Source organism: Peromyscus maniculatus, chromosome 5, assembly GCF_049852395.1.
Source record: "Peromyscus maniculatus bairdii isolate BWxNUB_F1_BW_parent chromosome 5, HU_Pman_BW_mat_3.1, whole genome shotgun sequence".
Classification (NCBI taxonomy): Eukaryota; Metazoa; Chordata; class Mammalia; order Rodentia; family Cricetidae; genus Peromyscus; species Peromyscus maniculatus.
The window spans coordinates 95,089,369-95,106,770 of record NC_134856.1 but is presented as its reverse complement, the minus strand read 5'-3'; the positions used below and the strand labels follow the sequence as shown (position 1 = coordinate 95,106,770).

At 40.4% G+C, this 17,402-nt stretch overlaps 1 protein-coding gene across 2 annotated transcripts in view; it reads left to right on the top strand.

Moving 5' to 3' along the window:
* The window catches only part of Ryr2 (ryanodine receptor 2), a 581,527-nt gene that overhangs the window by 357,373 nt on the left and 206,752 nt on the right, over positions 1-17,402 (top strand). For both annotated transcript variants that reach the window (XM_076572925.1, XM_076572926.1), the window contains 3 exons: positions 5,740-5,948; positions 7,274-7,448; positions 16,168-16,376. In XM_076572925.1, coding sequence (XP_076429040.1) covers positions 5,740-5,948; positions 7,274-7,448; positions 16,168-16,376 — 593 coding nt within the window. The remainder of the gene's footprint in view (positions 1-5,739; positions 5,949-7,273; positions 7,449-16,167; positions 16,377-17,402) is intronic.

Sequence of the window (17,402 nt, the reverse complement as noted above, 5' to 3'; positions counted from 1 at the left end):
AGACATTGTTTTCTGAGTTAGATACTGAATGGATCAAAATGTCAGCAATTGGAGATCAGAGCCAGACATTTTCTAACAGAGAGTATGTGTGGCCTGGTTACCTCTGACAAGACCTAAGGAATGGCTCTATCCTTGTGCTAAATATAAGGAACAGGTCAGGAAACAGCAGCCATGGGTGATAGGAGGATAATTAAGGCAAAACATGGAATATATTGAAAATCCAGCTAAGAAATGTAGAAATATTTGAGCAGGGAGTACCAGCCCCAGGAAGTTGCCAGGCAGTAGCTTGCTTTGCTATCCCAATTTACCATAGAAATATAACTATGGTAACAGAGAGAGGACAGATTGGAGGGGGAGGATGCTGGGAGGTGGAGAGACTAGTTGAGAAGCCTTTGGGGAAAAAAAAACCGATTTTTCTGAGATTAAAAGGTGTGAAAGATTTCAAAGTTTAAGACCAAACGAGTCTGGTAATTCCTTAGATACAATTAAAAACATTAATCTGTGGCCTGAGAGGTAGCCAGGGGGTGAAAACATCTGCTGTGCAAGTCTGAAAGCCAGAGTTCAACCCCTGGGATGCATGCAAAGACATGAGAGAGCACACTCCACATGAGAGAGCAGACTCTGCCTCTGACGTGGAGGCATCATGTTACCCCCACATTATTAACAATAAATAAGGATTTCTTTTTAAAAAGAAGCATTAGTTTGTAACTTTCCCTTTTGCTGTGTCTTAGATCTGAACAAGTTAAAAGCAGAAAAGATTGCTAAAATTTAGCCTAACTCTGTAATTGGTTTTAGCTGTAATTTATTCCCCATTGTTTCAGGGGAATGTTCATATATTCTGAATAAAACTCTCAGTCAGTGTTTGAGTTGTGGTACCTTCAGAATATTCTCAATGATGGATTAAAATATCTGAAAGTGGAATGTATTCTCATTCATTACAAGATTTTTATCGAGATTTGAATTACTTTATTAAATGTAATACCAGGAACTTGAAAGGGTGGCTGGTTCGGTACCAATTATTTTTAAAGTATGATATAAATACACCTGGCACATTCCAGATAATGTGTAAGAATTTTAGAGACTAAAGCTGCCGGCCTTGCTGCTGGGTGGAATTTGTCATTTCCAGACGCAGTTAGGTTCTCACTGCCCTCTAGTGGTTGGTGGCCCCAACCTGTGGGCTGGTGAGAAATTGGACATCAGAATATGACACAAGACTTTACCCTTGATCTTGTCTGCTCAGTCACCGCGAACCTGTTCTGTGCCAGGTCTGGAGGTCCAGGGAACACAGTCTTTGACCAGATCTATTTCCCAACTTTCTTGATTCGAGTCCCAATAGCCTTGATCATTTACAGGAGAAAGGCACCGGCTACAGGGTTTGTTTTTCTAATGTCAGTATTCTATTTATTATTAGAATATAAACATCATTTGTCAAACTCATACAAGTTAGAGCTACCTACCACATGCCTATGAATAAAGCACTCTGTGGGGTTTTTCTACATGGAAAAGAGTTCTGTGTCTTTGATAGGGCTGCCATTCCTCAGCTCTTGCTGGGATCCGTTGCAGATGTTTGTGCTCAGCTGTTTGCTGCTACTACACACACCATGTAAGTTTCAGACTGCTTGGGTGCTTCCTTTCTTTAATCCCTGTAGGTCTGGGTTTTCATTGTATCAGAAGTATTTTTTTTTTTTTATCAAGAAGCAGAATCCCAAATGGTTGTTTCTTTAAACCACAGCTATCTACCTTAAACTAAACAAATACAGAAAGTGAATGGTGAGCTGCTTAGACATTTGCGGAGAGACCTCCAGACTGGTTAAAGGAGGAAGACAAGTTCACCTCTGTGAAGTGCCTGCTTGATGGTTTCTGTGTGTGGTATGTTCTTTCAAGCTCAGTGTGTGTTATACTGAGCGATAGAGTTAGTGGAGCACCCAAGGCCAGGAAGAGTGTGCCTGGACCAAGGGAACAGGAAGCTGCTGCCATTGGTGTCTGCTGTATCCTGTTTCAGTGTTGGGAGTCAAGTCAAGGGCTTTATGTTTGTTAGGTTGAACTCTCCCTGGGCCCTGACCTTCCGGTATTTTCATTTTCTTGTGTTAGTGGACGAGACTCATGGTATCTCTCAAAACCAGGAGGAAAAATGTGGAGTAGTTTTAGAAAAAAATGATCTGTTATTCTTAAAAAAAATAGTTTTAATTTTAGTTATGTGCACGTGCCCACAGAACCCAGGAGAGGGAGAAAGATCCTCTGGAGCTTTAGTTACTGTTGACGGTGAGCCACCTGGCTTGGGTGCTGGGAACTGAACCCAGGTCCTCTGCAAGAGAAGTACATGCTCTTACCTGCTGAGCCATCTCTCCAGCCCCTCTCATAAATTTTTTATGTCAAATTTGGCTTCCAGATATTTGATTAAAACTGATGTTGAACTGTACAGAAAGTTTTCGTTTCCCTCCCTTAAGCTGAAACTTCATAGTTATGAACTCTGATGTCACAGAAATATAACAGGGGATAGTGACTCCAGGACATTTTAGTAGTTTAGTTAACTAGAGAATGAAATATTTCATACTTTGGAAAAGCACGAGTGGAACTTATCAGTGACACTTCAGTTTTATTTAACTAAAACAAAGGAAACTTCTAGAAAGAAGCCCTAAGTGTGAGCATCGCAGTTCAAGTTCTAGGTCTCTTAGACTAGTTTAGAGCAGCTGCAACCATAATTTAAGGAAGGGCTAGTAAGCAGTTTCCTTAGGATGGATGAGTATTTTTTGAGGCAGGGTCTCATAGTAGGTTAAGGTGACCTTGAACTGATCATAGTACAAGCTGGGCTTGAACTTGTGGCAGTCCTTCGGCATCAGCTTCCTGAGTTCTCAAAAACTGAATTCTTAATTTCATTTGACTTTTCCTGTTTTGTATTGACTCTCACAGCAAGGGTGACTAATGGGCTCCCAGTGGAAGCTGCTTTAGCTATCAAAATCTGGTGCTTTTCCTCAGAAATTTACTTATTCAGCAACAGACCTGAGTGTTTTTTTTTTTTTTTCGAGACAGGGTTTCTCTGTATAGCTTTGCGCCTTTCCTGGAACTCACTTGGTAGCCCAGGCTGGCCTCAAACTCACAGAGATCCACCTGCCTCTGCCTCCCGAGTGCTGGGATTAAAGGCATGTGCCACCACCGCCCGGCAACCTGAGTGTTTTTAATTAACTAGTTTTTAGACAACTTTGGGAATGTACACAATACACATTGACCACTCTCCAGCTCTTTTGTACCTCCCTCCCTCCCTGTCCTTCCCTGCCCTCCCCCCTTGTTCATGTCTATTCATTTTGTTTTGTGAGGTTAACCAGGTTAACTGCAGGTTAGGTGCTCTCAGTTGGAGCCCATTAGGCTCAATAGTGGGTGCACAATGACAGACATTTCTCTGATGTATTCAGAAACGTGGTTTATTTGTTGAAAACTAAGCCAGCAGGCGCTTCAGCACTGTGTCTGGAATTACTACCTTCCTCATCATTGGGAAACGGCTATGGAGTAGTGCATTAATCCAGCCCATAATAGGGAGCCACCTGACATGACAGCCAGTGTTTCTTCTCTTGCTTTATTTCACTTTCATGTTATACCCACTAATTATGAGCTAACTGTGTCTTTTCTATTGATTTCTAGAGCTTATCTGGATTATTTTATTTTATTTATAAGACAGGGTCCCACTGTGTAACTCTAGCTGACCTGGAACTCATGGAGATCCACCTGTCTCTGCCTTCTCCACTGCTGGGATTAAAAGCATTTACCACCAAGTTCTGCCCACTTGTTTTCTTTTTGAGACAAGGTCTCATGTAGCCCTGGCTGGCCTCAAGCTCTTTTTATATCTCTTAAGTGCTGTGATTACAGGTGTGTAGTATATCACCACACTCAGCTTTAGTTACTTTTGTAGTTTTATTTGGTCATTTCCTCTCAATAGTCAACTTATTAAACTTTTATTATTTACAAATATTGGCATTGCCCCAGTCTTTAAATAGGAATAGACAAAAGCTGCTGTTTATCTGGCACCTGCCATCCATGCCAGATGCCAGCAGCTGAGTGGAAGAGAGAGCTGTGGCGTCAGATGGATCCTCTAATCTGATTCCAATGCATTGTATCACATACCTGAAGTCACTGCAGTTTGTTTCTTGGGTCCCAGCTCAAGCCTTGCCAGAGGTGATGGCCCTTGACTGCCTCCTCTATTCAGTGGCTCTGTTGTTCTTCAGTCCAGCTCTCTGAAATTAATATAGGTTTTGCCTTCTCAGGGTTACTCTGGCTGTAGGTTTCAGGTGCCTAGGTGGCCTGTGGTTCCTTGCTTGGTTCTCTCAGTTTCACAGTTAACACACACACACACACACACACACACACAGACACACACACACATACACACACACACACACACACACACACACACACAGAGGCATGCTCACAGGCATACACATAGACATACACGCATATACATACATACAATATAACAAACATTTATATATGCATATCCATCTCCAAAAAGGATAGCACGTATTCTTTGGAGCCTACTTTAGTACGGTGAGCAGCCGAGACATTTGTCAAATTGAGAAAAGTTTGGAGTCAAATCGAGAAAAGTGAATTGAGTCTCAGACACGTGAACATTTTAAGTGTGCGACACCCACAGGTGGAAGAGAGTGCCCCCTCCTGGACATTGTAGGTATAGAATATTCAAACATGCATTTCCCCCTTTGCACACATTGGTTTTGATCTTGAACTGTGCCTCTGCCCCACACATTCTGTCGGTGTGGCAGGCCCTATGGAAAACTCCTGCATGGTGACCCAGAGCCTGTTAGCTTTCACAGGAAATCAGTCATAGGCTGCCATTTCTCTTGCTGCTCTTTCTGATTCCTTCATTCCCATATCTTACCCATCAAGAGTTAGGGTCACAGCCCATGGCCCCAACAAGATAGTTTAGCCACCTGACCTTGATAAGCCAATTGAACAAACCAGATTCATGGTGAAAAAGCATAGGAGAGAGATTTATTTAATGTGGCCACTCTGAGAGGAGGGACACATAGTTCTAGCCCCCCTCGCCCACCCCAGTCCATCTTGAACACCTATCGTGAGGGTAAGGTTTCAATAGAAGGCAAATGACATGCATAACTAGGCAGTGCCAGGCAGGTGAACATCCCCCCCCCCAACATCCCCTCTGTCTAGTCTCTCCCACAGGATCCCAGGATCCTGTACATCTTTCTCCCAGACTGAAGTTTTTCCTCTGGCTGCCCCCAGAACTTTAGCTTTTTCTTTCCTAGGAGGAGATTGGGGTACCCTTATTTCTGGTGATCCACTGTTTGAATAGTGTGGTGGCCAAAGGGAGGGGCACAGGGCAGGACAGTTACACGCTTATTATTTGTTTATTTGCAGAATAGTATATTTGTTTAATGTCCTTTTCCCCACCTAAGACTTCAAGTTCATATGGTCTTCTATTTCTGAACTACATGAACCAAACAACCAGGGCGTATTGGCTTTCTTTCTTTGAAAGGGGCAGAAGGAGGAAGCTCATGTGTCCTAGTCAGTCACTGAGTTCTTCCCCAGCCTTCCTAGGAAGCCCTGCCTGGCTTTCTGCTTTACTGGATGCTTCTACCTAAGTGTATGGTGGAGCAGGAGAATGGGTGGGGTGGAATAGTTGGCCTCCCTGTGGGTTTTATGACCAAGTTTAGGTCAAGCCCTGCTTTTCTCTTAACTTCCCACCCAATGATCTCCAGTCTCTCAAACCCACAGCCGCGAGAGCCGAGGTGTGCAGCGGCACCGGGGAGAGGTTTCGTATCTTCAGGGCAGAGAAGACCTATGCGGTGAAGGCTGGTCGCTGGTACTTTGAATTCGAGGCAGTCACTGCTGGAGACATGCGGGTAGGCTGGAGCAGGCCAGGCTGCCAACCGGATCTAGAGCTGGGTTCTGATGAACGTGCCTTTGCTTTTGATGGTTTTAAGGTGAGTAGCTTCCTGAGACCTGGCCTATCCCTGCTTGCATTGGAGTTGCTAGAACCAACCCCCACCCCCCTACCACCCCCCAACCCTCCCAACCCCCACGGTTCCTCGCTGGTCTCACAGCAGACCTTGGTCATGTCCTTGTAGTCATCTGAGGACTCCTCCCCTGCCCTACAGAGCCAGTGAAATGTGCCAAAAGGTTGTTAAAGAGACAAGCCTTCTTTGTGTATCTTAAGTGGTCAAGAAGCCAGTGTGGTGGTGCATACTTTAATCCCAGCACCAAGGAAGCTAAGGCAAGAGTTCAAGGCCAATGTGGGCTTCATATAGGGAAACCTTGTCTAAACAAACAAACAAGGCAGCTTTGGTTTCATTCTTGCTGGTGATCAGATACAGTGAACCAGAGCAAGAAATAACCTTCAGAAAGTGAAGTTCCCTCCGCACCCAGCAGCCCACAGATAAGGAAAGATGCTCAGCCTGGAGACACAGATGTCAAGGAGACAGACATGCTAGGGGAATTCTGAAATGCTATGCCACTTGTTGCATAATTTAGTTAAAAAATTAAAAGCAACATGTTACATTGAGAATAATTTCAGCAGTATTTTATACAAGTGCAATAAAACATTATATAGCATATCACAATGAAGGTGGCATTCCAAATAAATTTAAGGGATTTATGTGACAAAATAACTCATATGACTAATTTTATACCTATGAATTAGTCTATACCGAACTCATGTTTGTTGAAACTCTGTATCCAAGTGTATTATGATAGACATTTTACTTTGTATATAAATGGGCTGGTATCCATGTTTGGTTTGGGGCTTGTTATTTTCACAGATATCTTCAGAGTATTTTTAGGTGTGATTTGAAGCTTTTCTGATGTTAGGGAGGAATGGAGAAGTTTCCAGAATTCCATCCTTGTTTAAGTAGCATCGACAGTAGTCCCAAGGAGAAGGATTTTATTTTGAGAGAGGCGAATATGAGAATGTTTTGTTGTTGTTGTTTTTTCCTAAGGGGTTGGCATCAAGTTTAATTCTCAGCTCTTGTTTGTGCAAGTGGGAGTGGGGAAAAGCAACCCATATCATGGGAAGCATTCATTATAGTTTGTAAAAGTAAATTGTAAAAGTGCATAGTCCATATGGTTAGATCAATTATCAAAAGCATAGCGTAGCTTTTGATTTGTTCATAATCCCCCACCCTGTGTTTACATTAGGCATTCAGAATTCCCAGACTTCTGTCTATCCCCAGGCTAATGATTCTGACTAAGATCACCCTACTGCTCTTCATCTGTCTGAGTCTGTGACAAGGAACTCTTCTACCCTCCATAGGCCCAGCGCTGGCACCAGGGCAATGAACATTATGGGCGCTCTTGGCAAGCAGGTGATGTCGTGGGCTGCATGGTTGACATGAACGAACATACCATGATGTTCACTCTGAATGGTGAGATCCTGCTGGATGACTCAGGCTCCGAGCTGGCTTTCAAGGACTTCGATGTTGGTGATGGTAAGAGCCAGGGTATTCTCTTGTCATTTGTGTTTGCAGGACAATGCAGCTGTTATTCTGATTCATGACCAGCCCCGGTAGTAGTTTTAGGGTGAGTGGGCATATGAGTTGCAGCTGTAAATTGCTAGGTGCCATGGGGCTGATCTGATCAGACATCCTTGAAATTACCTCAGCAGAAATGACATCTATCCCACTTGGAGAGGGTTTTGATGAGGTAGAGATGTCTGTGTGCAAAGCAAACCAAATGGTGGCGACTAAGATGGCGTCCCACAGCATTAACTTTTCATTCAGGATATCATTGGTTCATCAGTGGTTTATAGCATTTTCTTGTTCATTAACTTCACACACACACACACACACACACACACACACACACACACACACACACACACACACACACAAAGGAATGAGAATCTGATATGGCTCAGGCCCTCCCTCTCTGAGTCTGGGGTGACACAGATGACTAAAGCCAGGTCTCACCTTCATGTAGATTGCAGTTTGTCAAGAGGTTGATGCTTTTAAGTTCCACTCAGTGTATAGATTCAACCATAAGGAAACCATTGAGGAGGCTTTGCAAAACATTAAATGGAGAACTACCATGTGAGCCAGCTATATCACTCCTGGGGATATGCTCAGAGAATTCTCTCTCTTACCACAGAGATGCATGCTCATATATGTGGCATTGTGTTCCCCAAAATATTGTGCACCCTAATAAACTTATCTGGGGTCAGAGACAGAACAGCCACTAGATACAAAGACTAGAAAATGGTAGCACTCACACCTTTAATCCTAGCATTCCAGAGAAAGAAATCCCTCTGGATCTCTGTGAGTTCAAGGCCACATTGGAAACAGCCAGGCATGTGACACACACCTTTAATCCCAGGGAGTGATGGCAGAAAGCAGAAAGATATATAAGGCATGAAGACCAGAAACTAGAAGCATTTGGCTGGTTAAGCTTTCAGGCTTTTGATAAGCAGTTCAGTTGAGATCCATTTGGATAAGGACTCAGAGGCTTCCAGTCTGAGGAAACAGGATTACCTGAGGAATTGGTGAGGTGAGGAAGCTGTGGCTTGCTCTATTTCTTTGATCTTCCAGCATTCACCCCAATAACTGGCCTCAGGTTTGATTTTATTAATAAGACTCTCTAAGATTCGTGCTACACATATATGTTCATTGCTGCTCTATTTGCAATAGCCAGAAATTGCAATCAGCCTAGATGTCCATCAACTGATGAATGGATAGTGAAAATATGGCATATATGCACAATGGGATTTTATTCAAATATAAAAACATGAGTTCTGCAAGAAAATGGATAGAACTGAAAATTCACCCAGACTCAGAAAGACAAATAGCACATGTTCTTTCTCATAGGAGGGTCCTAGATTTTAGTGTTTGTATATGTGCATATGTATGAACATGTGTCTGGTATATATAGGTCTTGAAACTAGAAAAGGAACCATGAGAGGGGGAAAAGGAGGTTTTGAGGGTCATAGAACACATGAGACATGAAACCCAAAAGGAGGGTACTGGGACTAGAAGGATATAAGGTGGTAGGAGGATGTGTAAAAAAGGAGAGACTCAGTTCAAACAAATTCTGCAATGCAACCTAGTACAGTATTAATACTAATTAGCATACAAAATATGACATCCTCTTAATTACTAGATCCCAGACAAATGATTTAATACCTTGGTTGTTATCTTACTAAAAAATGGGGTTAATATTAAATAATATATGGGAAGATGCTCACAATTTACCAGCACACTATCTACCACAAGAGAGCATTAGCTTTCTTTTTCTTCTAACCCCCAAATTCAGATTTATATGAAATAAAATTTTGACTCACCTAGTTGAGGTTGTACATGTGGATTCCTGTGCTTCTTTCAGGAAGGCTAAAAATGAGGTATTTGATAATTCTTAGGAAATGTTTATGGTCTCTTCTAGCTTCCTTTGTAGCCCCAGCTATAGTTTTTTTTTTTTTTTATGGTTTTTCAAGACAGGGTTTCTCTGTGTAGTTTTGGCGCCCGTCCTGGATCTCGCTCTGTAGACCAGGGTGGCCTCGAACTCACAGAGATTCACCTGGTTCTGCCTCCCAAGTGCTGGGATTAAAGGCATGCGCCACCGACGTCTGGCTCAGCTATAGGTTTTTATGGCTTGTGTTTTGACTCACATCCTGGGGACTGCCAGTTTCTAGGCTATGCTTGTGTGCTCATCACACATGCTCTGCTGTGGGGACAAAGGATGACACCAGAAAGTAAAAGCTTGTTAAAGCCATTTGTTCTCAACTATAAGAAGCAACTTCACCATAAGATATATGTGTATATATATATCTATATATATATATATCTTATTTTATATATATATATATATATATATATATATATATATATATATATATAGTGTGTATGTGTGTGTGTGTGTGTGTGTGTGTGTGTGTATGAACAGAGTTACAAATAGGGTGGAAGTGGCTGAGCCTGATATAATCAGTTGAGCTCATTTGCATTAATTATGCTAAGACTCATTGCCAGAAAGACTTTCTTTAGAAGTATATCACTGAGCTCTGTTACTGGTAGAATGTCAGTTAAGGTAACTGACTAGAAGATCACAAATGTAAAGGGCAGAAAAGAGGGACCAACATTTTACAGATGTTGGGTTTGTACAAAGCTGTATAGAAATCTGTTTCATTGTGTTGGGATATTATTCCCTTGAGACAGGATTTTTCACTGAACTGGAAGCTAGCTGGCAGCCAGCAAGCCTCAGGGATCCTCCTGTCTTTGTCCCCACAGCTCAGGAGTTATAGGTGGATATGTGTAGTCATGCCTACTTCCTATGTGAGTACTGGGGATTTGAACTAAGTTTCTCATGCTGGCATAGCTGGCACCCTTAGACACTGAGTCATCTTTCCAACCCTACCCCCATAACTATTTTCTTGTTTACTTACTTTATATTTTATGTGTTTTGTATTCATAGATAAGTGCCCTCAGTTAAGGGCTCTTTTGAATTTGTTCACAGCTCTAGTCCCAGTGTGTAGATCATGAGCATGCCCTGGGTGTTTATTAAATATTTGCTGGGACAAGTATGGTAGTATTTGAACTGAGAACATAACCAGGATCAGTGATTAGCAAACTGAGGGCCTTGGGCCAAGTCCCTATCTGCCATCTTCTTTTGTAAATAAAGTTTTATTGCATTATAGCTATGTTACTCATATATATGATATATATATATAAGATTATACACATACAACACACACAAATATATACATATGTATATATATATATATATATATATATATATATATATATATATGTTTCATCTATCAATAAGAATTCCATGAAAAAAGAACCTATACTCGCTTGTTACTTCTATAATTTATATGATTACAATTATATAAAAATGGACTAGAGAGAAAGCTTATTGATCAAGAGTACTTGCTTCTTTTGAAGAAGACCTGAGTTCAGTTCCTAGCATCCACACCTTGTATTTGTAGGTGACTCACAACCCTATATCTCTAGATTCAAGGTACCTGACATCCTCTTCTGGTCTCAGTGGACACCTGTACACACATGGTACACATAAATTTATGTATGCATACACATATACATATAGCATTAAAAATAAACATTTAATAAAATTATATAAAAGTCAAGAGAAATTTGATGTTTGGGATATTTATTTCCTTCATGAAAAATTGAAAGGATGCTGTGAAAATAAATCTCTTTTAAACTGATTATAAATGCTATTCAAAACCAAAAACATTTTAAATGGAATTTAATTATCCTTATCAACTCCCTGAGAAATGTTAATTGTAAAGCAGTATAAGAAATAGTATAGTCATTCTTTTCTACTCTTCACATAAAATGATTGTATACTTAACATTGTTATATCAGTTTTATTGTTCTTTTCTGTTTTATTTGTGTCTATACTATGTGTGTGTCTTTACAGGTGTTTATGGAGGCCAAAGGTTGACTTTGGGTGTCTTCCACTATTGTGTTGTGCCCTATCATTTGAGGCAGGGTCTCTCACTGAACCCAGGGCTCACTGACTTCTCTGACTGGATGGCCAGTTAGCTCCCAGATCTGTCTTTTTTTTTTAACCCCTACAGTGCTAGGCTTACAGACATGTTCAATCACAGCTGGCTTTCTTATATGGATGGCCATCATCTAAATTCAGTTTCTTAGGCTTGGGCAGCAGTTGCTTTACTGACTGAACCATCTTCCTACCCCCCGACTTTTACTTTTTTTAGTCATAAGATGAATTTTAATAGCTGCCAATATTTAATCTTGCATATATATATATATATATATATATATATATGTATAAAACAACCATTCTTTTTACTATAGGTAGATTGATTTCTACTTCTTTTTCTATCTGAAATTAAATTCAGTGAACTCACACAATAAGTTGTAGACATATTTTACTTTAAAATGTTACTTTAAAACCATAATCCATGTTTATTGCAGCTCTGTTCACTATAGCAAAGAGATGGAACCATTCTAGCTGTCCATCAACAGAGGGAGGATTATGAAAACCTGGTACATGCTTAAAATGGTATTGAGTGCCAAAGAAAAGTGAAAAATATTTTTTTTTCAGAAAGGAAACAATTACATATTCTCCATCATTGACAGATCCTGGCCTATGATATATGTGTGGGTACAGTATAACATGTAGAAAGGAGACCAAACAAGAAAGGAAAAATATTAGGTGATGAGGAAGGACAGATGCAGGTAGGTAATGGACATGAGTCATTAAAGAGGATATAAAGTTAATTGTTTCTCTCAGTTCAGCTCTGTCAAGCATTTTTCATCCTTTTGTGGTGGATTAAAAATGTGAAATATATTTGGTAGTGAAAGTGGAATTCAGTGTGAAGCCTCACAGCTTTAGCATGGCTGCTCTAAATTTACAGAAGTTCACTGAGACGGATAGATATTGGATCTGGTTAATCTGACTCTGTAATATTTTTTTATTTGCAAGATTTGTTCTTTACAATAAATCTTAATTATTAAAAAACAAATTCCTATCATGTAGGTTAAAGGAAAAGGGGTTGACTCTCTGAGAATGTACACAACATGCAAAGTGGAGCTAAGACTTAGGTCCAAGTCACCTGAGTGTCAGGTAACAGGAATCTTAAAAGATCTTATTAATAAAAGCAAACCCGGAGTCAGGTATTGGGGTGAACGCTGGAAGATCAGAGAAACAGAACAAGTCACAGCCAACCTCACTTCGACAATTCCTCAGCTGATCTTGTTTCCTCAAACTGGAAGCCTCTGAGTCCTCATCCAAATGGATCTCAGCTGAACTGCTGCTAAAAGCCTAAAAGCTTAACAAGGCTCTAGTTCCTGGTCCTCATGCCTTATATACCTTTCTGCTTCCTGCCATCACTTCCTGAGATTAGAGGCGTGTGTCACCATGCCTGGCTATTTCCAGTGTAGCTCTGAACTCACAGAGATCCAAACGGATCTCTGCCTCCAGAATGCTAGGATTAAAGGCGTGTGCTACCACTGCCTACACTTATGCTTAATATAGTGGCTGTTCTGTTCTCTGACTCCCAGATAAGTTTATTGGGGTGCACAATATATCAACCACAGTGTCAGGCTCTTGTCAACCCCTCCCCAGGACTGACTGCCTGAATGCCCTGCTCCTAGGTACTTTTCTGGAGACATTATTGAATCTTCTTTCTCTATCCTTCCTCTGCTCCAAATACCTCTTCTTGGAAGGATAGTGTGGTATTTGGTTAACCTTTTTCTATATCTTTTAGCCCCTTGGCAAATGGTGAGCAGTTTGGGGCTGGTATCTCTGTGCTATTTAACTTTATTTCTAGTTTCTGGCACATGGCAGCTGATATATATCAAATAAAGAAACTACACGTGGTTTCTCAATGAATATGAATTGCATGTCCCACATAAACCTCACACTTGTTCAGAAGTATAAGCAGAGTTTTTTGTGTGTGCAGAATTCTGGAACTGGATTCACCATACACAGTACTGAATATTAGACTTGAAGAACATGCCATGCAAGTCATTGTATCCATATCATTCCAAAACATTTCTTTCTAGAAAGGATGTTGCCATATACTGTTTCAGTAAGTGAAGTATTTGTGGTGGGAACTGTCCCTTGTTTTCATAAGAAAATATGCATTCACTGGAAGAAATTTGTCAAGGGATATAAGAAAAGAGAGATCAAAAAGTGTTAAAAAGTCCTTATAAAAGAAGCTTCTGGATAAACATTCTGGTGTTTTCTTCTTGGAAACAGTGTTTGCTCTGTGAAATGCATGTCCATGAATATTTTCTTTTTTTTTACATACATGTAATTTAAAATTTTTTTCCTTTTACATACCAACCTATTCTTATATATGAATGAAACTTTGAAGAATAAACTTTCAAAATCTAGATATTATTCCACCCAAGAGGTTTATATATTATTAAAGCAATGTAGACTTGTGAATAGAGATTTAGTGTCTTTTTTCATATGTAACTCCTTGTATGTGTCACTAGTTAACTTAATTAAAAAGATAAACTACTTTAAATGTGCATCAGAATGTCAGAGAAGTACAATTGACACTCAAAGGTCTACCCTGGAGATATTTGCGAGTCTCTCGTGTCTTTCCAGCCCACAATTCCTCCACAAACACAGTGATCAGAAATAAATAGATGTTCGTTTTCCAAGGAGCTGACTCTGTCTTATTGTCTCTTCAGTGGTGTCAGATGGTGGGTTACACTTCCTAATTGGCACAAATGAAGTTCAAGTGTCTCCCATCTGTTCTATGCATCCAGTCCAGCCCTTTGATTCCCTGGGGACCCTTATTTGCATCAACTTTCCTGACTGCTGGAAAAAATGGGCTGTCAGGCACAGCTGCAGCTGATTCAAATCTAACCGCAAACTGGTAATTTACACTGCTTGGTACTCAGCTGGATGTGTCCTTCCCCGCTCCTTGGTGGTAGCACCACTGCACTGCCATTCTTTTGCATTTGTACCAGTGGAGACAGACTGGGGGAGAACAGTGAACATTATTGCTTTAAGGTTTATTTTATTATATTTTTATTTTCTCTGTGTGTATGTCTATGTGTGTGTAAGCCACGAGTGTACCCGTGCTCCTGGAGATAGAGGGTGTTGGATCCCCTGGATCTGGAGATATGCAGTTGTGAGCTGCCCATGTGACTGCTGTGAACCGAATTCAGGTCTTCTGCCAGAGTAGTACCTGATCTTAACTACTGAGCTCTCTCTTCAGTGCCAGGGAATAACTGCCATGATTGTTACTGTCGTATGGCACAGGGAGTGGGCTATCTAATATGAGGAGTCATTGATGTGACTTTTACTGTCTTATGGTACAGGGAGTGGGCTATCTGAAGAGTCATTGATATGAATTTTACTGTCTTATGGTACAGGGAGTGGGCTATTTAATATGAGGAATCATTGATGTGACTTTTACTGTCTTATGGTACAGAGGGTGCTGAACACTATTTTCCTGTGGACCAATTTGGACCCTTTAAGCTATACTCTGCACCCCAATGGACATTGCTTGTGTGCTGGCTGCCCAACATTAATGTGAAATGTTATGGCGAAAAATGAGGAGGATAAAGAATGTTTTCCTTTGGAAAGAGGCATCCCACATCTGTTGCAAAAGTAATACTATCTAACATCATCAGCAACAGATCTCAAATAAACAATTAGCAGTATTATGATAATTTTGTTCTTGTCTAACAATGGAAAGATTAGCAGATTCTGCCTTTTGTTAGATTAGCTTATCAAATATTCTATTAGTCTTTGTCTCATTGTTCAGTGCTATATGTGTGAATGCATATATTTGTGCATGTGATGTGTATATGTGTTCATTTAACTTGGGCATATTATGTCTATGTATGTGCATATATAATCTATGTATAGTACATATACACATATGCATCTATACATATGCATACAGGTATGTTCTCTCACATGCATTTATATACATTTTCCTAGGCCTACTCTTAACTCATCCCAGGAGGGAAAAAAAGTCTCTTCAAAGATCAAAGTAGCTGTGAACACTTCAAAATTTTTGATTATTTTGTTTTATCTGTATAGGTGTTTTATCTATATGTATGTGTATATACTGTGTGTACTGGGTGCTCAAGAAATCCAGAATCTGGTGTTGCATACCCTGGAACTAGAATTACAGATGATTGTGAACCTGAATGTGGGTGCTAAGAACTGTAACCATGTCTCTGTAGGAACAATACATGCTCTAAGCTCTGAGCCATCTATATAGCTCTAGACACCTTTCAAATGTTTGCCTCTAGCCATTTTCTCCTTGGGAATACATATGAAGAAGCCAGTGGCACTGGCCATGTCTGATGTTGTGACATATTGAGCCCTTTAGCTAGTTGAAGAACAAGGCAAAGAGATCCACACTCCCCTTGGTCCTTCCTCACTTTCATTCATGAAAGAAGAATGTATACCTGATGGTATGGAGGCACTGGGGAGGGGTCCTTGGAAGAATGGACACTCCAAGATTCCTAGAGGTCAGGTGGAGGAATGTACTTTTATAGGGTCTTTAGTCAGTAAATCACAATGCCAGGACCATATACCTCTACTCTCATAATGCTAGTGGTTTCATTACACTGTGTTCTTTCCAAGTTGATGGTTTTCTCAGAGCCAGGACTTGGGAAGCAATTTGCTTGTTATGCCTTACTAAGAGAATCTCACATTAAATACTGAAGATTGTGATTTCTGTTTTTGTTCCAGGCTTCATCCCTGTGTGTAGCCTAGGAGTGGCACAAGTAGGCAGGATGAACTTTGGAAAGGACGTCAGCACTTTGAAATATTTCACCATCTGTGGCTTACAAGAAGGCTATGAGCCATTTGCTGTTAACACAAATAGGGACATCACCATGTGGCTGAGCAAGCGGCTTCCTCAGTTCCTGCAGGTCCCATCAAACCATGAACATATCGAGGTTTGTCTTTCCTTTAATAATCAAGCCTTTCCTCAAAAGTAGAAGTGGGATATCTTTATGTATAGGAACTCTTATGTGAACAGTGATTGTCAAGTTATTAAAATGCTAACTCATATGTGTTACATAGTGATGGGATCTAAGCAAAGGATTAATCTCTCCTTAGGCACTTTATACAGTAACTTAACAGCTGATGAAGAGCATTATTTTATGCACAGTGTTGGAATAGATCTAGATGTGTATAGCTGTGACATGAACTGGACAGCCTGTCTTTAGAGTTAGGGCAGGACTTCATTATTATAGTTATCCTTAGGTATCCACATGGAATTGATTATATATTTCCCTTGGATACTAGCATCTGAAGTTGCTCAAGTCCCTCATGCAAAAGGACAGCATTCTCGCAGAACCTACATAAATCATCCTATGCACTGTCAAAAGTTTCTAAATTACTTATAATGTACAATACAATGTAAGTGTTATATAAATACTTGTATTATATTGCTAATGAGAAGAAAGTGGTCATATTCAGTATAAATGTATTTTCTCCTAAATACTCTGCATGCTTCAGGTGAATCATACATTGAACCTGTGGGTAGATGGGTCTGAATGTGTAGCCACAACATGTTGCTCTAGCTTCATAGTTTCCTATAAAATTCTATTTGGGGTGGATCATTTTCAGAGTCTGTCCACATAAGATGCATTGGTTATTGTTAAGATCAGGAGATTAACAGTGGTGATTAGAATGAGAAGTATGACATCTTAGTTTTGTTTCTCATTACATGATAAAATTACCGTGACAAAAACAAAGTAGGGAAGAAAGAGTTTATTTTAGCTTACAACTCCAGGTTTCAGGTTCCAGTTCCAATTCATCACAGAGGGAGAGTCCCAGCAGTGGGAATTGGAGGGAGTTGGTTATATCATAACCATAGTTAGGAAGAAAGGGCAGTGATTACATGCATGCATGTGCTCACCTCATTTTGTCTACTCTTGGACAATCCAGGGTTCCCTGCCTAGGTAATAGTGCTACCC